The sequence below is a fragment of the Dendrobates tinctorius genome, unplaced genomic scaffold, assembly GCF_039654945.1.
Source record: "Dendrobates tinctorius isolate UK_male_01 unplaced genomic scaffold, ASM3965494v1 ptg000056l, whole genome shotgun sequence".
In the NCBI taxonomy this organism is placed as follows: Eukaryota; Metazoa; Chordata; class Amphibia; order Anura; family Dendrobatidae; genus Dendrobates; species Dendrobates tinctorius.
The window spans coordinates 20,904,225-20,931,445 of NW_027361724.1; the positions used below are offsets into that span (position 1 = coordinate 20,904,225).

A 27,221-nucleotide genomic window follows, 5' to 3' on the forward strand; every position below is an offset into this window, starting at 1 on the left:
CGCCTACCGAGGGACGTCTCGCTCAGACCACGCCCATCACTAGCTGTCTCTCCGACCACTCCATCATCTAGGCGCTGAATCCCCGCCCACCGCTAGACAGCGTGAGATTCTTCTTCCAAATGCGATTGGTGGATGACAGCTATCAGTGTCACGTGTGTAGTGGGCGTGTCTGTTTCTGTGACCCCGGAAGCTTAAAGCTCGTGGTGGTAACCAATTAGCTTCCATGGAACCTCCCAGTAGCCGGAAGCCGGAATGGATACCGTGACGATGTGTGCTGAGGGTACAGGGTCGCTGTGAATGCTGGTGTGTATCCCGCATGGGGCGGCGCTCCTCTCAGCGTCTCCTCTCTGGCTTCATTATTAGGTCTCTTCCTAGATGTAACATGGAAAACTGTCACAAGCTGAGCAGAAGCCTGTGAAAGAATCCCGTCCCAGCGGACTCCTCTCCCCTCCCAGCGGACTCCTCTCTCAGTGCGAGGCGCTTTCCCAAACTTGTGATTTCCTGGGAGCAGAGTTGGTGTAGAGGAGGCTCAGGCCCTGTGTATGTCATGTGCTGTCGGGCAATCGCCACTGCTATACCTGGAGTCCGATGGCCCTGGTGCAAAATTGGGACCTGCATCCCCCCCCTTCCTTGCATATTGTTCAGAAGTATGGGCCCCTGTAGCGTTCTAAATCCTATAAAGATGTGTCAACCACCCCTCAGTATGTACTAATGTCCCCCCATCCTGTGCCCCTTCCTATAATAGTGTCCCCCCATCCTGTGCCCCTTCCTATAATAGTGTCCCCCCATCCTGTGCCCCTTCCTATAATAGTGTCCCCCCATCCTGTGCCCCTTCCTATAATAGTGTCCCCCCATCCTGTGCCCCTTCCTATAATAGTGTCCCCCCATCCTGTGCCCCTTCCTATAATAGTGCCCCCCCCATCCTGTGCCCCTTCCTATAATAGTGCCCCCCCCATCTTTTGCTCCTTCCTATGATAATGTCGCCCATCCTGTGCCCCTTCCTATAATAGTGCCCCCCCCCATCTTTTGCTCCTTCCTATGATAATGTCCCCCATCCTGTGCCCCTTCCTATGATAATGTCGCCCATCCTGTGCCCCTTCCTATAATAGTGTCCCCCCATCCTGTGCCCCTTCCTATAATAGTGTCCCCCCATCCTGTGCCCCTTCCTATAATAGTGTCCCCCCATCCTGTGCCCCTTCCTATAATAGTGTCCCCCCATCCTGTGCCCCTTCCTATAATAGTGCCCCCCCATCTTTTGCTCCTTCCTATAATAGTGTCACCATCCTGGGCCCCTTCCTATAATAGTGTCCCCCATCCAGTGCCCCTTCCTATAATAGTGCCCCCCCATCCTGGGCCCCTTCCTATAATAGTGCCCCCCCATCCTGGGCCCCTTCCTATAATAGTGCCCCCCCATCCTGTGCCCCTTCCTATAATAGTGCCCCCCCATCTTTTGCCCCTTCCTATAATAGTGTCACCATCCTGTGCCCCTTCCTATAATAGTGTCACCATCCTGTGCTCCTTCCTATAATAGTGTCCCCCATCCAGTGCTCCTTCCTATAATAGTGTCACCATCCTGTGCCCCTTCCTATAATAGTGCCCCCCCATCTTTTGCTCCTTCCTATAAGTGTCACCATCCTGTGCCCCTTCCTATAATAGTGTCCCCCATCCTGTGCCCCTTCCTATAAGTGTCCCCATCCTGTGCCCCTTCCTATAATAGTGTCGCTCATCATGTGCCCCTTCCTATAAGGCTGGGTTCACACGTAGCGGAACTCTCGCAGAAATTGCAGCGAGAGTTCCGGAATTCCATTCCGCGGGAAAATCACATTTTAAATTCCCGCGATTTTCCCGCGGAAAAACTAGGATTTTGCAAGCGTAATTAGCTTGCAAAATGCTAGTGTTTTCCAAGCGATCTGTAGCATCGCTTGGAGAACTGATTGACAGGTTGGTCACACTCGTCAAACATAGTGTTTGACAAGTGTGACCAACTTTTTACTTTGAGGCCACCTATGCAGCATCAGTAGTAAAAGATAAAATGTAAAAAATAATAAAAAAAATAAAAATGGTGTTATTCTTATCTTCCGACGTCCCGCGCAGCGTTCCCGCCTCTCTCCACGCTTCCGTTCCCAGTAATCCTTTGCGAAAATGCCCGCAATGACGTACGTTCTCGCGGTAATTCGCGATGACCGCGAGAACAGACATCGCGGGTATTTTCGCAAAGGATTGGATTACTGGGACCGGGAGCGTGGAGAGAGGCGGGTACGCTGCGCGGGACGTTGGAAGGTGAGAATAACAATATTTTTTATTTTAAATTCTATTTTTTACAGGGATATGGTACCCAGAGCCCGGAGGACAGTCTCCTCTCCTCCGGACCGTGGGTATCATCCGCAAATGTTCTGCTTTTCGCATGGTGGGCACAGCCACATGCGGGAAGTAAGCAGAGCAATGCATTCCTATGGGTGCGGGATCGCCGCGATTCCGCAAAATTAATGAGCATGCTGCGGTTTTTACCGCAAAGCGATTCCGCCGCGGTAAAAACCGCAGCATTAGCACAGCATTGCGGAATCCCATAGGAATGCATAGGATGCTTATTTTTCGCTGCAAAATCGCGCAGTTAAACCGCCACGGAAATGCGAAAAAAAGGCCACGTGTGAACTCAGCCTACGTGTCCCCTATCCTAGGCCCCTTCCTATAATGATGCCCCCATCCTATAATTTCCCCCATCCTGTGTCCCTTCCTATAATAGTGTCCCCATCCTGTTCCCCTTCCTATAAAAGTGTGCCCCTTCCTATACTGATGCCCCCCTTCCTATAATGATGCCCCATCCTATAATTTCCCCCCATCCTGTGTCCCTTCCTATAAGTGTCCCCATCCTGTTCCCCTTCCTATAAAAGTGTGCCCCTTCCTATAATGATGCCCCCCTCCTATAATTTCCCCCACCCTGTGCCCCTTCCTATAATAGTGTCCCCATCCTGTGCCCCTTCCTATAATGATGCCCCCATCCTATAATTTTCCCCATCCTGTGCCCCTTCCTATAATAGTCTCCCCACCATCCTGTGCCCCTTCCTATAATAGTGTCCCCAATCCTATAATTTCCCCCATCCTGTGCCCCTTCCTATAATTATGTCCCCCATCCTGTAATGTCCCTCATCTTTGGCCCCTTCCTTTAATAGTGTCCCTGTCATGATCTGCTGAGTTTGTGTGATCAGGTAGTTCAGAGGTTAATCTGGACAGCCTCACTCTGAGATTCTGGGAGACTTTTTATAGCCTCATTGTGGGCTCATTCCTTTGGCCGAGTATGTGACCCTGGTGTGCTTTGTGACTGTGATACTTTATGCTTGCTTGGTTTTGATCCGGTTCTGTCCCTGTTACGAGTTCTGCCTGTTCCTTTTGTACTGCTCTGCTATTCCCGTGTATGAGTCTTTTGCCTTGGACCTGACTACTCTCTGACTGCCTCCCTTGTACTGCGTTGCTATCTCTGTATGATTCATTGCTTACGTTTTGACTATTCTCTCCTTGTCCCTCTGGTATCGCGCCGCCCTCCCTGTGTATGACCCCTGCTTGTCTGACCTGAGTTTCCCTAGCCTTTGCTCCAGGATTCCTGCAGCAGGACGCTAAGCCACGCCCCCTGTGGTCACATGATCGTAGGTCCTTGTACTGCTAAATTACTTTGTGTCGCAGGTCCTGTTGTCTGAACTTTCCCTGCAGTATCGGACCCCGGGTCCTCACGTAGTCTGGGTGAGTTACCCTGTTCAGCTGCGGCAGTCCACCGACGCTGACAGGACCCTGATATTCCCCCATCCTAATCCCCTTGCTGTACTAATGTCCCCATCCTGCGCCCCGTCCAGGTACAAATGTCTACTTCATTCTACTTCAACATGGTCCGTTGTCATGAATGAGCTGAGAAAAGACATAAGTAAAATAAAAAAATAAATCTTTATTTTTATATAGCGCTAACATATTCCGCAGCGCTTTACAGTTTGCACACATTATCATCACTGTCCCCGATGAGGCTCACAATCTAAATTCCCTATCAGTATGTCTTTGGAGTGTGGGAGGAAACCGGAGTACCCGGAGGAAACCCACGCAAACACGGGGAGAACATACAAACTCCTTGCAGATGTTGTCCTTGGTGGGATTCGAACCCAGGACCACTGCGCCACCGTGCTGCATATATAAGTCTACTAACTCACCCATGTGGCCCATAGAATGAGCTCAGGCGTGGATTCTAGAGGAGACAAATAGTGCAAAATGCCCAAAGGAACCATACTGCAATAATGATATTTTATTAAAAAAAAATACATGCATTTAAGAAAAAAAAAGAAACTTAAAGGGAATCTGTCCCCTCAATTTAGCGCTTTATGTAAATGAGTTGTGTCCAGTCCCATGGGCGGTGTTTTGGCTCCTTCCCTCCACCCCTCCTTGGCTGCTGTACGCAATATTTCAAGTAAGTTCCGTAGTTCTTGTCCATATTTTGCGCGTGCGCAGTTTGCTTTGCCCAACTGCGGGCAAAGCCAAAAAGCATTAGTGCGCATGCGCCGGTGAACTATGTCCCAGAAGTATTTCGCTGCCATTTCTGTGTTCCGGGACAAAGTTCACCGGCGCATGTGCACTAATGCTTTTCGGCTTTGCCCGCAGTTGGGCAAAGCATACTGCGCACGCGCGAAATATGGACGAGAACTACGGAAATTACTTGAAATATTGCGTACAGCAGCCAAGGAGGGGTGGAGGGAAGGAGCCAAAACACCGCCCATCGGACTGGACACAACTCCTTAACATACAGCGCCAAACTGAGGTGACAGATTCCCTTTAAGTTTTTTTTTTTCTTTCTTAAATGCATGTATTTTTTTTTTTTAATTAAATATCACTATTGCAGTATGGATCCTTTGGGCATTTTGCACTATTTGTTTCCTCTAGAATCCACGCCTGAGCTCATTATATGGGCCACATGGGTGAGTTAGTAGACTTAACTGCTTTTCTCAGCTCATTCATGACAACGGACCATGTTGAAGTAGAATGTATAACAAAAAGCCTGTAAAAGCTAAACTGTGCAAAATGTTTAATGAATATGAATTGCAAACATGGTTATCTGCATTAAATATATGCAATTAAAGGAAATCTGTCATCAGGTTCTTACTATATTATCTGAGATCAGCATGATGTACGGGGAGATATCCTGATTCCAGCCATGTATTACTGGGCTGCTTGGTGCAGTTTTGATAGAATCCTTGTTTTCTCTGCAGTATAGCAGTGCTCAGAATGCTGAGCTGTGTATAACCCCGCCCACACCACTGATCTTCAGCTTCCTGTGTACACTGTGCACTTTCAGCAAGCTGCCAATCAGTGCTGGGGGGGCGGGGTTACCCAGATTAGCCTGACCATGGTGCATGTGAGCTCTAGGCCTTCAGTGATAATCACCTGCTGATAAAATGCTGATTCTGTTGAAACTACAACACACTGCTTAGTTAGTGACACAACCTTGGAATCAGGATCTCTTGCTATACATTATGCTACTCTTAGATTAAATAGCATAAATCTCCTGTTTTTTCGGCGCTGGAGTGGTGCTACCAATCTAAATTCCCTGATCTGAGTATCATACTCGCCTGCCGCCATCTTCACCTTTTTGTCAGTGCTGTTCCAATCCTACGGCACTATTTTATGACGAGAGATGAAGTTCAGGTCGCATTCTGATAAACATGAACTTTCACAGGTCCGCTCATCCCTATCTGTATACTCCTTTGCTTCCTCCCCTGCCCAGGAGCTGTGGTATGATCAGACCATGTTCCTGCACAGTCAGACACAGCCATTACACAGTACACAGCAGGGGCACATTTATAAGATTATCTCAGCACAAGAACATTTTGTTTAAACACAAATTGTGAAAATTGTATTATTATTCCAAGATCTATTGATTAAAATGTACTTTGTGGGAAAATCCCTTTAAAAAAAAACAAATAATTGTTTATGGCCTCATGCCTAGGTTACCAGCAGTTATCTTGCAACAGTGACTGAATATGTACAGTGCTTGCAAGCTCTTTTCTGTAGAGCTTGTAAGCACTGCTCTGAAGGATTGGATCACTGGATAACATAAATCATTTAATTAAAAAAAAATATCAAATTGGGCATATGTGTCATGATCCAGACCGAGGTTGGAGTCCTGTTTTCCCTTTTTTCCGGTCTGGTCATGAAAGGGTTAACCTTTCTCAGCCTCAGTCTGGGTTAAGGTTGGCTATTTATTGCTGCTTCCTGCAGGCTATGATGGTTATAGTATTGCCTAGGGTTGCTCTGATTTATCCTGCGTTTGCTGTTTTTCCCCAATCCCGTTTTGACTCAGTGTTTCCCTTTAGTGTATTGACTTCCCGGTTCTGACTTGGCTTGTATCCTGACCTGCTTCTGTCTTTTGGCGTATCTGCTCCTGAGCGCTACTAATCTTCTCAGCTTGCCTCTGACCCTTAGTTGATCTTTTCCGCTTTGTACTACGACACAGTGTGTTGCTTGACTCGGCCTGTCTGACTAATCTGCTGCCACCTGTGGTAGCCGGGCTGCTGCATTGCAAGTCTGCTCTGTTTGGGTTCTGCGTCCACTCTACTGCCATCTAGTGGAGCTTGCACCTATCTGCATTGCAGCAGCCGTGACAATATGAATGAACCAGCACAATGGCAGAGCTCGGCTGTCCCTCACCTAGAGCCAAGACTTTATTAACTGCTACCTAAATGCCTTGCCAAGTAGAGAAGCTTCCTTGCACCCAGGTTCCAGGCACGGGCCCTGCCCGATCACTCAGCTTGCTGCAATGAATCGGACAATGGGTACGTATAGGAATAAGCGATAATGTGCTTCTCTTCTCAGTGACTGATGGGAGATGAAGAGCAGCCATGGCTCTTTCCGCCTCTTCAGCATTTCGCATGTTGCATGGAATATTTGCTGTTTATAAACCACCGGGGATTCAATGGAAGTTTGTACGAGACACGATAGAGATGAAACTGCTGCAAGGTAATTCCATGTTGGTGAAGATGGAGACGTTCAGATCGGGGCTCTTGTATTGTCTTGTGCAGAAGTAACGTTTAGATTCTTCACGTAGGGCTGAACTCGCTGAAGCGGCCGCCTCCTCAGCAGCAGATCCTCTTCCTACCACAAAGCTATGAGAACAGCAGTAACGTGGAACTTGCCAAAGTTGCCACCTCCGTTCCCGTCCTGGCAGATCATGTTCTGGGTTAGTGCCGAACTCTCACCGTTCCTGTAGGCTTATTCCTTAGGATTACTGATATCGTGCCTATGATATATCAATGTAATGGTTCTCTTATTTGGCTTAACAGTTAAAGGACCCAGCTATACTTTCCTGAGGATCGGCGTGGGGCACAAGCTGGATACACGGTCATCGGGAGTCTTTGGTGAGCTTGACGTAAAATTGATGCCCTGTTTCTCAAACTGTGGGGCCCCCCCTAGTTGTTGGTAAGACAGCAGTTTTTACAGAAGGGGTCATAAGCCGCACAGAGCTTCTCTGTCCTCATCAAAGGGGATCTTGCAAGGATTATTCTGCAAAGGGCAGCAAAAAAGAGATCAAGACCCTGATTTCAGTGCTGTGTCACTTACTGTGTTTTCCCCATTAACCCCTTAACGACCAATGACACCACATAGGCGTCATGAAAACCTGTGCCATTATGACCAGTGACACCTATGTGGCGTCATGACTTTAAAGCCCCCCTGCGGGTCGGGTGACCGGGGTCACTGAATACAGGGGGCTTGGTACTTCACCACAGGGGGAGTGGCTTCGCCCCCACGTGGCTACGATCGCTCTTATTGGCTGTTAAAAGTGAAACAGCCAATCAGAGCGATAGTAATATTTCATCAATGAAAATTGATGAAATATTACAATCCAGCCATGGCCGATGCTGCAGTAGCATCGGACATGGCTGGTGACACCGATCCGACCCCCCCCCCCACACACACCGGTTAACGGGGGCGATCTGCCCCCAGCCACTGAATGACAGCGGTAATGTGCCGCCGCTGTCATCATCTGCTCCCCCTCCTTCCCTCCATTCCCCCCGCCTTCCGATTACCTCCCCTCTCACCCCCGGTACCTACCGAGTGCCGCTATTACTCCCGGTGTGCCGCGGTCCCGGACCATGGGCGCCGCCATATTGGAAAATGGCGGGCGCATGCGCAGTGCGCCCTCCGGCTGCAGATTCCATTCATTCATTTTGATCACTGTGATAAACTCTCACAGTGATCAAAATAGAATGAAAAGTAAATAACCCCCCCCCCCTTTGTCACCCCCATAGGCAGGAACAAATAATAAAATGAAGAAATTATTTTTATTTTTCCATTAAGGTTAGGGTTGGAAATAGGGTTAGGGTTGGAAATAGGGTTAGGGTTGGAAATAGGGTTGGAAATAGGGTTAGGGTTGGAAATAGGGTTAGGGTTGGAAATAGGGTTAGGGTTGGAAATAGGGTTAGGGTTGGAAATAGGGTTAGGGTTGGAAATAGGGTTGGAATTAGAGTTAGGCTTGTGGTTAGGGTTATGGTTAGGGTTGGGATTAGGGTTAAGGGTGTGTTGGGGTTAGGGTTTGGATTAGGGTTAGGGATGTGTTGGACTTAGGGTTGTGGTTAGGGGTGTGTTAGGGTTGGAGTTAGAATTGAGGAGTTTCCCCTGTTTAGGCACATCAGGGGGTCTCCAAACGCGACATGGTGCAAACATTGATTCCAGCCAATTTTGCGTTCAAAAAGTCAAACGGTGCTCCCTCCCTTCCAAGCCCCGACGTGTGCCCAAACAGTGGTTTACCCCAACATATGCGGTATCAGCGTACTCAGGAAAAATTGCACAACAACTTTGGGGGTCTAATTTCTCCTGTTGCCCTTGGGAAAATAAAAAATTGCGCACTAAAAAATAATTTTTTGAGGAAAAAGATTATTTTTTATTTTCACTGCTCTGTGTTATAAACGTTTGTGAAGCACTTGTGGGTTTAAAGTGCTCACTACACATCTAGATAAAGTTCCGTAAGGGGTCTAGTTTCCAAAATGGTGTCACTTGTGAGGAGTTTTCACTGTTTAGGCACACAGGGGCTCTCCAAATGCGACATGGCAACCGCTAAATATTCCAGCATATTTTCCATTCAAAAAGTAAAATGGTGCTCCTTCCCTTCTGAGCCATGCCGTGCGCCCAAACAGTGGTTTATGACCACATATGAGGTATCGGTGTACTCAGGAGAAATTGCCCAACAAATTTTGGGATTCATTTTATCCTGTTGCCCATGTGAAAATGAAAAAAATTGATGCTAAAAGAAAACTTTTGTTGGAAAAATTAAAATAATCTTCTTGAATGTAGTTTTGAGTAGCTTGAGGGGTGCAGTTTTTAGAATGGTGTCACTTTTGGGTATTTTCTGCCATATAGACCCCTCAAAGTGACTTCAAATGTCAGGTGGTCCCTAAAAAAAAAAAAAAAAAAATGGTTTTGTAAATTTTGTTGTAAAAATGAGAAATTGCTGGTCAACTTTTAACCCTTATAACTTCCTAACAAGAAAAAAAAAAATTTGTTTCCAAAATTGTGCTGATGTAAAGTAGACATGTGGGAAATGTTATTTAGTAACTATTTTGTGTCATGTAACTCTTTTTTTTAACAGAAAATTCAAAATTTGAAAATTGCGAAATTTTCGCCAAATTTCTGATTTTTTTTCACAAATAAACGCAAAAATTATTGACCTAAATTTACCACTAACATGAAGCCCAATATGTCACGAAAAAACAATCCCAGAATCGCTAGGATCCGTTGAAGCGTTCCTGAGTTATTACCTCATAAAGGGACACTGGTCAGAATTGCAAAAAATGGCCAAGTCATTAAGGTCAAAATAGGCATGGTCATGAAGGGGTTAATTGCCATAAAATAGGCTGCAGCAGGAGCTCAGTGGGGACTCCCCGTTTTCGGGATTCATAGCTTTGTCCCCACACTGTTCAAAACATGCAGGAGGCTCTACAACATAAAGACAGAAGTAATCATCCTTTCCGATTCCTCCCCGCCGCTCCTGTTCCTGGGCCGCTGTCGGCCTCTGTGCAGCATTTTGTGATCAGTAAGGAGAGTATGATTTATTTTTGTATTGGACATGCCTCAGATCTCTCACAGGCGCTGATTGCATTGGGCCTAATTCATACATCTGTATAAAATCTGTACCAGAAAAAACAATAACAGTGTCATCAGTGTCTTTGATCAGTGTATCGTCAGTGGCTTTCCGGTATGGAAAACAAAATTACACCGCTTCTCCTGTACTTTGCAATGTTATACCTGGAGAGCGCTCGGACTATGCTCTGATGCCATCCGTCAGCCAGACCTCATTTGGAAAGACCAATAGCAAAGGTATTTTCCCCTCATTACACAAATACTGCTGCACTGCTCTATATGTACTCCAGACTTTGACTTGATTGAAGGATATTTATTAGGGTGGGCATATATCATTATTTATTTAGGACGTATGTTCCTTCTTGCTTTTCCCCTATTAGACCACTCGTATCCGTCAGTACATTAGGACATCCATTTTCTGGCTACTTCTGTGTTCCTCACAAAAGGAATCTTTTTAATGTGTTTTTAATGTTTATTATTTAAACTAGATGGAGGCCCGATACTACCGCCCTCCCGATGCGATAGCGTCACGATGGGGGCAGGCTTTGCAGCGTTGAGAATCTCTCCCCCCTCCATGTGCTCACCCACCTATCCACTCTCTCTTTCCCCATGTGCTGACTTCTCCCGTCTGTGCTCTTCTTTGACCTGTCTACCCCATGTGCTATCCCCCTTGTCTGCTGTCTCTCTCCTTCCTGTGCTATGTTCTCCCCTCATGTGCTGTCCCATTTGAACTGTCTCTCCCCTGTGCTCGCTCTCTCACCCCTGTGTCTGACCGTGTACAGAACATACCACAGCTCCTGGGCAGGGGAGGAAGCAAAAGACAATACTGACATTACAGCAGGAGATCGCAGAGGATACATTTTGTGAGGTAAAATATTGTTTAAAAACAGTCAGTGAAATATTTTACCTCACAAAATGAATCCTCTGTGATCCCCTGCTGTAATGTCAGTATTGTCTTTTGCTTCCTCCCCTGCCCAGGAGATGTGGTATGCTACGTACACGGTCAGACACAGACAATTTTTAAAATGAACTTTCGTTCGTGGGAAAACCCCTTTAATGTGACCGGCTTCCTCTGCCTGTAGACACGTCGCACATCTGCCGCCGGGATCAGCCAAATGATTCACTGCACGGAATTCACGCAGGCGCAGTGCGGCGATGTTCTGCTGCTGGTACCGTGCAAGAGACTGAGTGAGTGTGGTGCGTATAGAGTGTGTGTGGTGTGACATTGTTCCTCTGGTGGTACCGCGCAATAGGTTGCTACCAGCAGCAGTTTCCATATTGAGACACCCATCACTTGGTTGTCCCAATATGGCGGTCGGTGAACATCCTACTCTTGGAATTCTGGGATACGGTGACATCTGGACAGAACAGGAAATGAAAACATTATAAGGCAATTATATAGATATTTATTGATTTGATTAGTTGTTTTCATTTAAGTCCTGGGGGAGTTTTCCCATTCCCAGGCTGTTGTGTTGACAGAGCCTGAAACGCTGCGGCTCCGCAGCAGAATCCACACCGTGTGCACATAGCCTTAGATAAAAGAGAACCTAGACATGTTTGGTGTCTATGAACTCATGATGACCTGGAGAATCATAATGGCAGGTTAGATTTAGCATTTAGTGAACATAGCAAAAAACCCAAGCAAAAAACAAGTGTAGGATTGCACTTTTTTTTGCAATTTCACCGTACTTTCTTTTACCGTTTTCGAGTACAAGACATGGTAAAACCAATGGTGTCGTTTAAAAGTACAACTCGTCCCGCAAAAAATAAGCCCTCACATGGCCATATTGACAGAAAAGTAAAAAAGTTATGGCTCTGGAAAGAAGGGGAGCGAAAAATCGAAAAAAGCTCCGGTTGTTAAGGGGTTAATGCGAGCTGTGGCAAGAAGGTTTGCTGTGTCTGTCAGCGTAGTGTCCAGAGGCTGGAGGCGCTACCAGGAGACAGGCCAGTACACCAGGAGATGTGGAGGGGGGGGGCCGTAGGAGGGCAACAACCCAGCAGCAGGACCGCTACCTCCGCCTTTGTGCAAGGAGGAACAGGAGGAGCACTGCCAGAGCCCTGCAAAATGACCTTCAGTAGGCCACAAATGTTCATGTGTCTGCACAAACGGTTAGAAACCGACTCCATGAGGATGGTCTGAGTGCCCGACGTCCACAGATGGGGGTTGTGCTCACAGCCCAACATCGTGCAGGACGCTTGGCATTCATTTGCCACAGAACACCAGGATTGGCAAATTCGCCTCTGGTGCCCTGTGCTCTTCACAGATGAAAGCAGGTTCACACTGAGCACATGTGACAAGAGTCTGGAGACGCCGTGGAGAGCGATCTGCTGCCTGCAACATCCTTCAGCATGACAGGTTTGGCAGTGGGTCAGTAATGGTGTGGGGTGGCATTTCTTTGGAGGGCCGCACAGCCCTCCATGTGCTCGCCAGAGGTACTCTGACTGCCTTTAGGTACCGAGATGAGATCCTCAGACCCCTTGTCAGACCATATGCTGGTGTGGTTGGCCCTGGGTTCCTCCTAATGCAGGACAATGCCAGACCTCATGTGGCTGGAATGTGTCAGCAGTTCCCGCAAGATGAAGGCATTGAAGCTATGGACTGGCCTGCCCATTCCCCAGACCTGAATCCGATTGAGCACATCTGGGACATCATGTCTCGCTCCATCCACCAACGACATGTTGCACCACAGACTGTCCAGGAGTTGGCGTATGCTTTAGTCAGGTCTGGGAGGAGATCCCTCAGGAGACCATCCGCTGCCTCATCAGGAGCATGCCCAGGCGTTGTACAGTAGGGAGGTCATACAGGCACGTGGAGGCCACACACAATACTGAGCATCTTTTCCTTGTCATGAGTCATTTCCACTGAAGTTGGATCAGCCTGTAATTTGATTTTCCACTTTGATTTTGAGTATCATTCCAAATCCAGACCTCCATAGGATATTCATTTTGATTTACATTGATAATTGTTATGTTTTATTGTTCTGAACACATTCCACTATGCATTGAATAAAAATTTGCAACTGGAATATTTCATTCAGAGAGATCTAGGATGTGGTATTTTAGTGTTCCCTTATTTTTTTTGAGCAGTGTATGATTCAACTAAACATATAATAAACTTGATAGAAAAGAAACATGCATGTAAGAACATAGACACGTGATGGAAAATACTGTTGAAAGGTATGTCAAAATAAGTTCAATTTGTCAAGATGGTCTTTAGTCCAATCTGCCGCTTACCCATATGAAGGTGGAATGGAATGCCTCACACAGCTCCGACGCACGTTTCGCTACCGCTTTTTCAAAGGGAGGTTCTACTATGTGGCTGTTGTGTTGTAATGGGTGCCTAGGGAGTTTAATATTGGTCTTGCGTTTCTTCTATTTGTACACCATTTACCTGTTTATTGGTGCCCTCCACACTTTTTGGAGACGGTTATGTAACCCTTTCCTGCCTAATGATCATTAAAATCTTTTCTGAGATCTTTAGAAATCTCCTTTGCTCGTGCTAAAGGGCCTGTCACTGGTTTTTGTGACGTTATAGCGATATTGCCATGTCTGATACTTACCTCCGACCGGCTCCCCCGCTGGTTATCGCTGATCGCGCGAGAACGTCCTGGACCGTTTCTCATCGTCTGCTTCCTGTGGCGCCGACGAGCGACGCGTGGACGCGGGCGGGAGGACGTCAGGATCGCCTCGTCTGACAGGTAAGTAACGACCCCCGACCCCTGCGATGTCGCTGGTGAGATCTGCCTGTGTGGCAGCTCACTAGCAACCACTTAGCGATGCACCAGCGATCCTGACCGCGTCATATCGCTGGTACATCGCTAAGTGTGACAGTACCTTTAGATACACTTCTACAAGCATGTGTTGTGAAGATCAGACTTTAATCCCTTGTTCTTTAAATAAAACAGGTCGCCCACTCACACCTAATTGTCACGCCATTGATTGAAAAGACCAGACTCTAATTTTATCTTCAAATTATCTGTTAATCCTAAAGGTTTGCATACTTTTGGCATGCAGACATTTGATATTGGATCATTTTTCTGAAAAAAAAAAAAATTAGACAAGCTTAATATTTTGGACGCATTTGTTTGATTTTCTTTATCTACATTTAGTTTTTTTCAACATTTGATGTAATTTTAGGTCAATGTTTTTGAAGAAATATGGAAAATACTTAAAGGTTTCAATACTTTCAAGCACCACTGCATACATTGATATAGGGCCCCAATATCAGATCTGAAGGTGTGCTACTTGTCCAGCAGTGATCAGCTGTTTGCATTTCTCAAGGCCAGATTTAAACAGTGATCTGCGTGCACAAGGTACAACTGACCACCACAGGGGCTGCCGGATTGTTGGGAGTGCTGGACCCCCACTGATCTGATATTCATTACCTTTCCTAAAGATGGGTTGGGTATGTGTATGCAACAACAGGTCCTTAACATACCATGAAATGTATATTGGAAATGCACAGAACAACTCAATCCCAAAGTGGGGGCCCCCGTGGGATAGAACCATGCATGAAAACTCCATATAGTATAAAAACAATTGTTTATTAAAAAATTATAAAAAAAAAATTGAAGCCTAGTAAAATCAAGAAAAGCTCAAGGAACACTACCGCATCAAGCTATGTATAATATATATGCACATAAATCATCAATCACATGATAAAGAAAAAGCAATGCCTATAAAAAATGACAGGTTTAAATTATGTAATTACTAATCAAAAATAGTGAAGGGGATGCCTCCTGAAGAAGCAGGGTGAAACGCGCGTTTGGGCTTGGGACCCTCTGGTCAAGCAATCCTTAGTGTATAGGTATGGAACTATTATTGTTTACATTCTTGTTTATGATATTTAATGGTGTGGGTGTTTCTCTACATACTGTTACATGACCTGATACATGCAGTGGCATCAGAAGCTGGAGTATGGAATACATGATGTTATTATTACTACTACTTACTCATTTTCTCCTTCAGCCTTGTCTCCCTTGCAACAAACCAAGTTTAATCATGCACTAGATTTAATATTTTTGATTAGTAATTACATACTTATATTTAATCCCAGCAAAGAGCAAACAGATGAACGGCAAACTAGGCCACACAAATCGCCACATTAACAGACGGAGCTATTTATCTAAAGTATTGCGGTATATATTTCTCCTTTGTCTCATTGGGGGACATAGGTACTGTGGGTGTGTGCTACTGCTGGCTGGAGGCTGACACAAAGTATACAAAAAAAAAGTTAGCTCCTCCGCATACACCCTCGCCCCGATTGCGGGCGGAAACCAGTTTTTTGCTTAGTGTCCTATGGAGGCACATGCAGTCTGGATTTCTCTAGACTATCTTTTTTTTTTTTTTGGTTTCTTGCTATGAAGAGGAGACAGGGGCGACGCATCCTATTGAAAGGGTCCGATTTCCCCAAACCAGCAACGGGCGAGCACGTGCGAGTGTCCCTCCACGTATCCTTTCCTGCGACGTGGGACATTATGCCAGACTTAGCTCTGTCCACCCCTAGGTATTGAAACCATGGGCTTGCACAGAGGCACAAGACTAGTCTGTGCTGACCCCTCTGCTCCACCAACGCAAGACAGCGGTGCTGCATGGCGGCGGACGGTCCCTCTCCTCGCCCCTGTTAGGCGGACGGAGTTAGGGTGCCTGCACCGTCCTAAAATGAAATGCCCCAGGTGCGCTACCAGTGGCAAGTATGGAGCTGGGGAGGGCCCTGGGCAGCGTTTTTTGGAGCTCACACCATGAGGTTCCCTGAGGGTTTTCCATTGTGTATAATGAGGCTAGGGCTGCGGTCTTCAGATGCCATTACCCCCCCACCCTCCCCCCATCTCTCTCCCTCACCTCTCTCCCTCTTCGCCTCCCCTCCTCCCTCCTGGTACCTGCGCGTGGCTGTGTCCGGCAGGAAGCTCAGCAGGGCCGCAGACCTGCACCACCAGCGGAGTGATGAGAGCGGCATGACGGAGCGGATCGCTGGGGTAGCGGGGCCACCAGCGCACGTGCAGGCGGACGGTGTCTAATTTAGCCCGCGGCTTCGGCCTAGGCCGCGGGCGGAAGTTCCGACGTCATCTGGCGCCGCCCCCCGTGACTAGGGCGGGCGCCGGATAAAATTGAGGCCCCAGCTTCAGTGCAGGGTAGGCCGCGATCGGGAGAGCATTCGCAGCCTACCCAGAGGTGAAGGAGCGCATTGGAGGCAGACCAGGAGCGCGGGGGGGACACACAGGAGCAGGGTAAGTGCGACCCCGTCCCGGAGCCACACTACGTGCATTAAAGGGTTACCCTCCTCCTCCTTTCCCCTCAAACCTTCATAAATTTGGCCTAATCAGCAATATGTCTGGGAAAGGAAAAACGCACACGTTCCTTTATGCCGCATGCGTATCCTGTGGGGTTATGTTCCCACAAGAGCAGACTAATAAATTATGTGAGGCCTGTGACTCCAAATGCGCCCAGGAGCCCTCCCCTGCGACAGAGCCCAGGGGTCTGGATCCCCCGGAATGGGCGTTATCACTCTCTCGGTCCATGGTTTCGCTTACGAAGGCGATTGAGACCCTTCTGGCCCCGGATAGGGGTAGAGACGACGGCTTGCCTGTTTGGGAGGGTTCATCCACCTCACAAGAGCCTCCGGCCTGTAGGGGCCGCACTCTCTCTAGACAGACGCATAGGAAGAGAACCCACACTGCGTCTCCGGCCTCCTCCGGTGCTTCGGCATCCGTGAGTGCGGCGTCTCACTCACCGTCACCTTTTTCCGGGAGCGAGCAGAGTTCAGGTTATGATGTGGAGGAATCCTTGGACCTGGAGTCTCATTGAGGCTGTCAATCAAACTTTGGGTATTGAGGAGGCCGTCTCCCTAACCGCAGGTCATAAGGTATCCTTTAAGAAGGCCAGACGACCGCATAGAGTGTTTAGCACTCATCCAGAGTTCGAGGACATAGTGCAGCGGCACAGGGAACGTCCAGACAAGCGTTTTTCGGGACTAAAAACGCTAGAAACGAGATATCCGTTTGCACCAGAGCTCTGTAAGGGATGGGCGGAATCTCCGGTTGTGGATCCCCCAGTGTCACGCCTGGCCTCAAGAACCTTGTTGTCGGTGCCTAGTGTTTCTTCCATTAAAGACCCCATGGATCGACTCAGAGAGAGTTTAGCCCGCTCGGTGTATGAGGCATCAGGATCAGCACTCTCTCCTTCATTTGCGGCAACATGGGTGGCCAAGGCCATGATGTCATGGTCAGATTCTTTAAATAAGGCTAAGGTCCTGCAGGATAGAGACCTGCCGACGGAGGTGTCTGAGATAGCGGGTCAGATCGCGATGGCAGGTGACTATTTTAATCAATGCGTCCTTGGATGCAGCTAATTGCGCAGCACTGGCGGCAGCGAATGCAATCGCCATTAGGAGAGCCCTGTGGTTAAGGCTATGGTGGGCTGATTCAATTTCCAAGAAATCCCTGACTTCCCTGCCTTATCAGGGTAGCCGCCTATTTGGGGAAAAATTAGACAAACTTATCTCAGATGCTACGGGGGAAAAAGCAGCTTTCTCCCACAGCAGAAAAGTAAACTGCCATTCGCCAGCTTCAGGCACGCTTTCGAGCATTTCGCAGCCCCGGATGGCTGGCAGCGGCGAGTTCTTCCACCCCAGCTCGCTACAGCCAGGACAAGGAGCATCAGGTCACGTATAGAGCCAACCCGCTGGGCAGGATGCAAGGCCGCCCGCCCAGGTCAAGGGGGGCCAGGTCCCAGAGGCCCTCAGCGAAATGACTCGGGGCATCCGGTACCCGAAGACGGCAGAGTGGTCGGACGTCTACTCAGGTTCTGCCACGTCTGGGTCGCGGTGGCAGGCGACGCTTGGGTGGCGGAGTTGGTGTCGTCTGGGTACAAAATAGAATTTGGCAGAGATCCTCCAAGACGATTTTTTCTTTCCCGGCTTCCCAAAGCAGAGTCCCGGGCAGAGGCATTGCTAGGGGCCATCAAGGTACTGCAGCGCAACGGGGTCATTGTCCCTGTACCAGAGTGCGAGAGAACGCAAGGTTTATATTCCAACCTGTTCGCAGTCCCCAAGAAGGACGGGTCGGTAAGGCCGGTTTTGGACCTAAAGCTCCTGAACAGGTTCATCAGAATCAGGCACTTTCGAATGGAATGTCTCTGTTCAGTCATATCTACCATGGAGCAGGGAAAGTACTTGACCTCGATCGATGTCCAGGATGCTTACCTACACGTCCCTATTTTTCCCCCGCATCAAAGATTCCTACGTTTTGCAATCGCTGGTCGGCATTTTCAATTTGTGGCTCTGCCTTTTGGGTTGGCCACCTCCCCCAGAGTGTTCATGAAGGTAATGGCGGTCGTCATGGCCATTCTACATTTTCGGGGCATAGTGGTTTTACCGTATTTAGACGACCTCTTAGTGAAGGGTCCGTCCTTTCGGGCATGCGAGGAAAATGTCAGCATCACGCTGGATACCCTATCTCGCCTAGGATGGTTGGTCAACAGGAAAAAATCGTCCCTTGTCCCAGCTCAGAGGATTTCATTCCTAGGGATGATTTTCAACACCTCCCGAGGGTTGGTAATTCTCCCTCAGGACTAGGCTCGAGCACTCCGGCAGGGAGTTCGGAATCTTCAGCAACCAGGCCCTCACACCATTTGGTTCGGGATGAGGGTGCTAGGGAGGATGGTGGTGGCAATGGAAGCGATTCTGTTTGCCCAATTTCATCTTCGTCCCCTGCAGCATGCTCTCTTGACTTCTTGGGACAAGAGTCCATTCACGCTCGATCATCAGTGCAGGTTGTCCTCTCGAGTCAGACGGTCACTTCAGAGGTGGACGCGCGACTCCTCTCTACTTCAGGGGAAGCCCTTTCCCCCAGATCAGTGGTTGGTGATCACAACCGATGCGAGTCTTCTCGGTTGGGGAGCAGTTTTCCGCCATCACACAGCTCAGGGGCAATGGTCGCATCAGGAGGCACGCCTCCCGATCAACTTGTTGGAGATTCGAGCGGCGCGGTTGGCACTGCAACATTTCCAGTACTTTCTAGCAGGGCGTCCGTGTCCGGGTTCAATCAGACAACGCCACGACAGTGGCGTACGTGAATCACCAGGGAGGCAGGCGCAGCAGGGCAACCATGCGTGAGATAGAGCATGTGCTACGCTGGGCCAAGGGGAACCACTCGGTAATCTCAGCGGTCCACATTCCAGGCGTGGAAAATTGGGCAGCAGATTTCCTAAGCCGGCAGGGTGTCGCGGCCCGGGAATGGTCCCTGCACCCCGAGGTCTTCCAGCAGATTTGCCAACGGTGGGGGACTCCGGACGTGGATCTGATGGCCTCCAGGGAAAACGCCAAAGTGGCCGTGTTTGTCGCTCGGTCTCAAGACCCGCGAGCAATCGCAGTGGATGCGTTGGTCCTACCATGGAACCAGTTTCGGCTCCCATACCTGTTTCCCCCGCTCCCACTACTTCCGAGGGCCATCAGGAAAATCTAGACAGGGGGTTCCGGCAATTCTGCTGGCCCCGTCGGGCATGGTACGCGGATCTAGTGCAGCTCCTCACAGACGTTCCTTGGCGTCTGCCGGAACGACCAGACTTGCTGTCTCAGGGGCCCTGTGTTTGACGGCATGGCCGTTGAATCTTGGATTCTGACCCAGGCGGGGTTTGGGCGTGAAGTGGTTGCTACAATGGTTAGCGCCCGGAAGCCTACCTCGGCGAGAATTTACCATAACACTTGGAAGGTTTTCGTTGGTGTCGAGAACACGGGGGTTGCGCCACTGTCCCTCTCGGTTCCGAACATCCTGGCTTTTCTTCAGTCAGGCCTAGATGCAGGATTGGCCCCGAGTTCCCTTAGGAGGCAGATATCGGCCTTGTCTGTCCTCTTCCAGCGAAGGATCGCTACTAATATGCAGGTCAAGACGTTCGTTCAGGGGGTCTCTCATTTGGTGCCCCCCTTTAGAGCGCCCATAGACGCCTGGGCCCTTAACCTGGTCCTGAGTGTCCTGCAGGAGGCTCCTTTTGAACCGATGCAAGAAATTTCATTATCATATCTTTCCAGGAAGGTCGTATTCTTGGTAGCAATAACTTCCATTAGGCGGGTGTCGGAGTTGGCAGCCCTATCTTGTAGAGCACCGTTTCTGACTTTTTACAAGGATAAGGTAGTCCTTAGACCAGCTCCTCCCTTTCTACCGAAGGTGGTGTCCTCTTTCCACATTAATGAAGACATTGTTCTGCCTTCATTTTGTCCAGCGCCAGTGCATAGGGTGGAAAGGGCGCTCCACACGTTGGACCTAGTGAGAGCGCTCAGGAGGTATGTGTTGAGGAGAGGCACCTCTTCGCCAGTCAGACTCGCTGTTTGTGATCCTCGAAGGGCGCAGGAAGGGGCTCGCAGCCTCAAGGTCGACCATAGCCAGATGGATTCGTCTAACTATTCAAGAGGCTTACCGTATTAGAGGCACACCGATTCCAACAGGGATAGGTGCGCACTCTACTCGGGCAGTGGGTGCCTCTTGGGCGTTTCGGCACCAGGCTTCAGCAAAGCAGGTATGCAAGGCGGCAACCTGGTCCAGCCTGCATATTTTTGCTAAGCATTACAATGTGCATGCTCAGGCTTTGTCAGATGCGAGCCTGGGTAGAAAAATTCTCCAAGCACAGTGGCACACCTTTAGACAGGAGGGCATGCGGCTTGGATCGGTGAGTTGACTTCCCACCCAGGGACTGCTTTAGGACATCCCACAGTACCTGTGACTCCAATGAGACGAAGGAGAAACATGGATTTTTGTTAGTACTCACCGTAAAATCCTCGTCTCCGAGATGCTCATTGGGGGACACAGCACCCACCCTATGAGCCAGTTGGCTCTTGTTTATTTAATTAGTATAATTCCTTTTTAAGAGTAGGGTGGTCCTTTTTCAGACATATGATATTCTGCGTTAAGTCTAATTTGTTCTGTGTTCTCCTACTGCTGTTGCACTAAACTGGTTTCCGCCCACAATCGGGGCGAGGGTGTATGCGGAGGAGCTAACTTTTTTTGTATACTTAGTGTCAGCCTCCAGACGGCAGTAGCACACACCCACAGTACCTGTGTCCCCCCAATGAGCATCTCGGAGAAAAGGATTTTACGGTGAGTACTCACAAAAATCCATGTTTCAGTCAAAAAACGGAGGTGCTTGCATGAAAAAACATGAATATTTCAATGTGAAATGAAGAAAGAAGAAATATGCAGCACTCACCTATAAAGCTAAAAAACTGTGCGCCTTTATTTCACATGAATTCCATCAACAGATATGTGGACATGCAGGACGTTAGAGCTAGGGGAGAGAGGTGCCGGACAACGGCCGTTTCGCGATTACTCGCTTCCAAGGGTCCACATATCTGTTGATGGAATTCATGTGAAATAAAGACGCACAGTTTTTCAGCTTTATAGGTGAGTGCTGCATATTTCTTCTTCATTTCACATTGAAATACTTATATTTAAACCTGTAATTTTTTATAAGCATTGCTTTTTCCCTATCACGTGATAGATGATTTATGTCCTCATATAATATACATAGCCTGATGTGGTAGTGTTCCATGAGGCTTTCTTGCCTTTAAGTTCTTGATTTTATTATGCTTCAATTTTTGTATAATCTTTGAATAAACAATTTTTTTAATGTAATCTGGAGTTTTGGTGCATTGTTCTATCTCACGGGGTTCCCGCCTTTGAGATTGAGTTGTTTTTTATTTATTTTTATATACATATATATATCCAGGATAACTCTTTTAAACTTTATTAATACACACTGTTTTGTTTTACAGTGCTTGGCATTGGGAACGGTAACAAACTTCTCACTGACATGTATGAAAACCATTACACCAAGGTATGACCGGGTGTGATTTTTGCGTGTAGCTTTCTGATGTATTTTCAGATTTTAGAAGTGTATTTATTCTATGTTTGCAATATTATTTTTATAATTTATTTTATTAACAGATCTTTTACAATCTTGTTTCATATTAAAGGACTATACAGTGTCTGGTATGTTTGGTAAAGCCACAGATGACTTTACCGATACTGGAAAAGTTATCGAGAAGACGACATACAGTGAGTGTCCGTAAGGGGTTATCAGTGACTTGCCTTAGGGCTAAAGCCATTCACAATCCACTTTTGAGCAAGTTCCACTTTACTCTTGTTTCAATTTATCTACGGACTTGGATCTTGATCGCAAAACCCCATTTCCGCTCTTCTACTGGCATGTGATCATTGCTGGCTTGTTTCTTCCTCCAATGTATGTTATCAGGACTGACATCGTATATACAGGTTGGCTATAGCGCTTTTCAATAGCGCATGCACAGTCATAGGGATAACAGCATTCACAGTTCCATATGTAGTAAAGGCCAGTAGTAATGAGTGAACGTGTTGGGATGAGGTGTTATCTTGTCATGCTCAAGTGCTAACCGAGTGTCTTTAGGGTGCTCCAATAATATGTTTGAGTTCCCCCAGCTGCATGTCTCTCGGCTGTTAGACAGCCATAACACATGCGAGGATTTCCTGTTTAACAGCAGCGAGACATGCAGCCGCGAGGACTCAAACATATTAGACGAGCACGCTGAATACACTTGGTTAGCACCTGAGCATGCTCAGATAACACCTTACCTGAGGACGTTCGCTCATCACTACAGGGCAGTACTCGAAAGTTTTGATACACCTCAGAGCGGGAGGTTCACATTAGAAAAATTGTGGTATGTGCCCTGAAAGTCAATAGGGGAAAAGAAAGGGTGGTCAAAACCAAACAAAATGAGTGACTTATTTTTATTTCATAACACAATGTTATATGGACTTTCAAATTCTTGGAAAAACCCTCAATGAAATTATTAGAGATTGTTTTATAAGACATTTCTGACTACAGAAAGTTCATTCCTCCATTGGCTTTTATATTTAAATACAACTTTGTAATAAAAATCTTGCTTACCAGAGATGAGCAAGTAAATTCCCAGAAACTGGGTCCAACAGGCAGGTCCATATTCTGTAGCCGCTGAATGGGAGACCCGTGAGCTGCCTCATACCTGCCGGTATTCCTTGCTCCTATGTTGATTAGTCGGCCTAGTGCAATGTAATCTACACATCACGCCAGGCCGATTAATCAAAAAAGGATCTGCGGATTCTTCTGAGAAGGGGCAGTTCACAGGGTTACCGTTTAGCGGCTACGGAAGCGATTTGCTCTATTACCCATGGGAAAAAAGAGTCAAGCTAAAATTTCCTTAATGTCACTCATCTCTAGTCAAATTATTTTGCCTTATTCAAAAGACAAATATAACATGATATGCGGTCCACACATTAACATTGCCTTTATTCACAAACCGAGGCCTTTTTAAAATGCATTTTCTTGTGATGGATCTTTAGAAGACATTGATTATATTCTGGAATATTGTGTATTATTCTGTATTCTTATGTGATCTAAGTTCAGTGGAAATATCAATGACTTTTACTTATTTTAATTTTTTTCCCTTTCCCTACAGAGCACATAACAAAAGACAGATTGGAGCGGGTTTTGGCCATGATTCAGGGGACAAACCAAAAGGCACTGCTGATGTATGTGAGCTTACAATTCATTTTATAAATCGTTTTTTCCTATGATATGTCGTGCGATTGGTTAGCAAAGCCTTTTTAATCCTCTCTATTACATATACCATTCCCAATAGATTACCCCGCAGTGCTAGTGTTAGGCCGGGGTCACACTTGCGAGAAACTCGCACGAGTCCCGCACCTCAATACCCGGCACTCGGACCGGAGCGCTCAGCTGCATAGAAATACATGCAGCCGCATACTCCGGTCCCGAGTGATGGTGGCAGTGCCGGGTATTGAGACGGGAGACTCTTGTGAGTTTCTCGCAGATGTGACCCCGGCCTTAGAGTATGTGCGCCTGTGTGCATTTATCCGACACTGTGGTTGATGAATTAGTATGGTTACGTTCTACGTATTTTCCATCATGGCCATATTATCTGGAGCATGAAATTCTACATGTCACATAAATAGGCACTTGTATGACTTTTTCCAATTTTCTGCAGGTCTTGGCTGGCATAGGCTGCCTGCTTTGTGGTGTAGATGAACTTGCACACAGACACCGCTTGTTGCAGACTCATCTGATTTTTGCAACCTTTGTGCACACCAGAACCGTAGAATTGGTCTAATAAGGAAGATTTACTATACCACATTGTTTTCATGAAAGTGACTTAAAATACAGTCTTATTAAATGTTACGAAATGTTTCCTAATCTTGTGAAAAACCTATTCTTTTATCTATTTGTGTTGTAGGCACAGTCAGGTCGACTTAAAGAGTCAGGAGGCATATGACATGGCAGTACGAGGCCAGCTCCGGCCGATGGTAAAATCGCCACCCCTCGTGCTTGGACTGCGATGTGTTGAGTTTACCCCACCTAACTTCACTTTAGGTAGGAGTCTTATTAATGGCGTTGTAAGGGAAGAAGGTCAAATGTACAAAACAGACAAGATAAAGAACAAAGTCTCATGCGTAGTCCTATATAACAATGAATATACGCAGGACCGTAAGGGCTCGTTCAGACCAGGGTATCATACATGCGTGTGCTGTCCGTGTTGAAACCAGATATCAGAAATTAATATTATTTAATAGATTTGTTCAGATGAAAGTGTGAAGTTTTGAAGTTATCCCCTATAGGGATAATTTGACAATTGCTGGGGGTCCAACCACAAATGCAATAATGGAGCTCCAAAGAACCCCGTCTCAATGGAAGGAGGTTGATCATGTGCACCTCTGCTCCATTCATTCTTTATGGGACTGCTGGAAAAAGCAGAGTACAGACTGAGCCAGCCATGGCAATCCCATAAAGAAAGAATGGTGCAGAGATGCACATGATCGACCTGTGCTGCATTCAGATGGGGCTTCTTGGAACACCCTCTTTCTGCAACTGGTGGCCAGCGATCTGTAAGTAAACATTCTATGGGTAGGGAATGACTTCAAAACTTGGCACATATCCATTAAGAGCCAGATTAAAGTAGTGTGCTGTAGGCCTCAATACACAGATACCATGCATTATATAATAAATGGCACAAGATGTATTTTCCATATATAGAGAGTAGCAGCCTCTATGTTTAGTATACACATAGGTGTTCTGATATGATAGGCTATGAAATATTATGGAAGCAATGTCTTTCTCTATATCTTCTCTCGTCTGATCCAAGTTGGTCATAAGTTAAAAATTTCTTTGGAGTTCACGTGGCAAATTTTCTATTCTGTCCAGGTGTTGTTTGCAGGACATCACGGTGAAAAAGTATTCTTTCCTCAAAAACTAGACCAGCCATGGTGTCTATACAATATTGTGATATGTAGTTCAATATCACTGGATGATAATTTAGACTAGAACAATATTCCTGATGTGGATAATGTCAAAATTCACCAAAACATCTCCATTTCTGTCTCATTCAGAGATCCAGTGCATGCACGAGACTCAGCAATATCTTCGCAAACTAGTCCACGAGATCGGCTTAGAACTAAGATCCTCCGCCGTCTGCACCAAGGTGCGCCGCACTCGGGATGGGCCTTTCACCTTGGACTGTGCATTAACACACGGACACTGGGATCTGGACAGCATCACACATGCCATTACCGAGTGCAAACCTATAGCTCCACAGGTACAGAAACCTGATGGCAGCTTGATCTGGGAGAAGCCAGACAACGATTCACTAGGTAACGAAGGGAGGAACTTGCAGTGATGTGACCTGGTTATAGCTCTCATGAGCACTTCTGTTTGAGGATCCCACCATTTACCAACACTTCATATCCAGAAAATCGTTGCCTCCTCCCTGCGTAACATCATGAAGCAGAACAGGAGCACAAAGGCTATGTGCCATTGTCTTTCAGGAGATGCCAAGTTTCCAGGCAGAAGATGCTTCAGTAAAACTCCAGTGGCTGTTTTGTGAAGCGTCCTTTTTGGAGTCTTTGCAATCATTTTTTGCGGTATCTTTTGCTGCTGGCATTATCACTTTTCCAAGCAGAAGCCGCCTGAAATGGCTCAAGTGACTTCTTTTACTGCATTACATCATTGGTACCTGCAAGCGCTTAAAAGAAGCTTGAAAGTCTGAACATGTGCACAGCAAGATGTTTCTACACTGCAGTGCATATGTTTGTTCTTTTTAGCGGACCTGCCTGAAAGAGACATTGTTTGCACATATCCTTAGTGTGATCATATTGTAAAAAGCTTCATATCCACTTATGCCTGGTTCCCTGCATCTCCAGGGTAACCAGGACGGCTTGTAACTATAGCTAAATGTGGGTTGTTTGTTGTTTTTTTTTCCTGTAAGTTTATTTCTTATAAAATAAAAATATTCCACCATATTCTGTGTACCTTCTAAGGCTACTTTTACATTAGCGTTTTTTCGTGCAGCGCTTCGTGCGCAATAGAAACGCATGCAAAAAACGCATCATGCGTTTTGCATGCGTTTTTTTAGGCGTATGCGTTTTAACCAGTTTCTAGCCAGGTTAACTCTTAAAACGCATGCGTTTTGTAACGCAGACGTGCGCATATCTATGCGCACGCCTGCATTCCCATAGGCTGTAATGCGTTATTTTGTCGCATTCCGTGCGCATGCGGGGGGTTTTTACGCCGTTAGACGGACCCAAAAATGCAACAGGCTGCGTCTGGCGCGCCTAGGCGCACACCAAACACATGCGCACGGAAACGCATATGAACGCGTGCAAACGCTAGACCATGCACACGCCATGCTAAACATAGGTACGCATGTGCATGGACGCGCAAAAAACCGCTAATGTGAAAACAGCCTAACTTGTCCACGACTTCTTGCTTCTAAAGCAGGGGTGGGGAATCTTTTTTCGGCCAAGGGCCATTTGGATATTTATACCATCCTTCGGGGGCCGTACAAACTCCGCCCACAAAGTACATCCTGACTCTGGCACTGGTGTCAGGACTTAATCTTTCATTGCATGCCCTTCAATGTTCAGTAGTGAACACTGCGTGTGTGTGCTAACAGAGCAAGAAGAAATTAATGAGCTTGTGGCAAACAAAATACAGCTCCCTGCCCCAGAATGCAGTCCCTGAGAATCTGCTCGGGGGCCTGATAAAAGCTCATCGAGGGCCGTAAATGGCCCTGGGGCCTGAGGTTCCCCACCCCTGTTCTAAAG

The 27,221-nt window shown here is 47.1% G+C and overlaps 1 protein-coding gene across 2 annotated transcripts; it reads left to right on the forward strand.

The window, feature by feature from the left end:
* Positions 1-145: 145 nt before the first annotated feature.
* On the forward strand, positions 146-26,417 carry TRUB2 (TruB pseudouridine synthase family member 2). Of its 2 annotated transcripts, XM_073577581.1 has the most exons (10): positions 231-303; positions 3,679-3,735; positions 6,844-6,987; positions 7,076-7,207; positions 7,311-7,385; positions 21,866-21,927; positions 22,067-22,148; positions 23,564-23,636; positions 24,359-24,495; positions 25,509-26,417. In XM_073577581.1, exons 3-10 carry the CDS (start codon positions 6,870-6,872, stop codon positions 25,793-25,795), a joined length of 966 nt encoding a protein of 321 aa, XP_073433682.1. In that variant the 5' UTR covers positions 231-303; positions 3,679-3,735; positions 6,844-6,869; the 3' UTR covers positions 25,796-26,417. The 2 variants fall into 2 exon arrangements, with proteins under 2 accessions (XP_073433681.1, XP_073433682.1); XM_073577580.1 differs by lacking the exon at positions 3,679-3,735 and having other exon boundaries at positions 146-303.
* Positions 26,418-27,221: the final 804 nt, after the last annotated feature.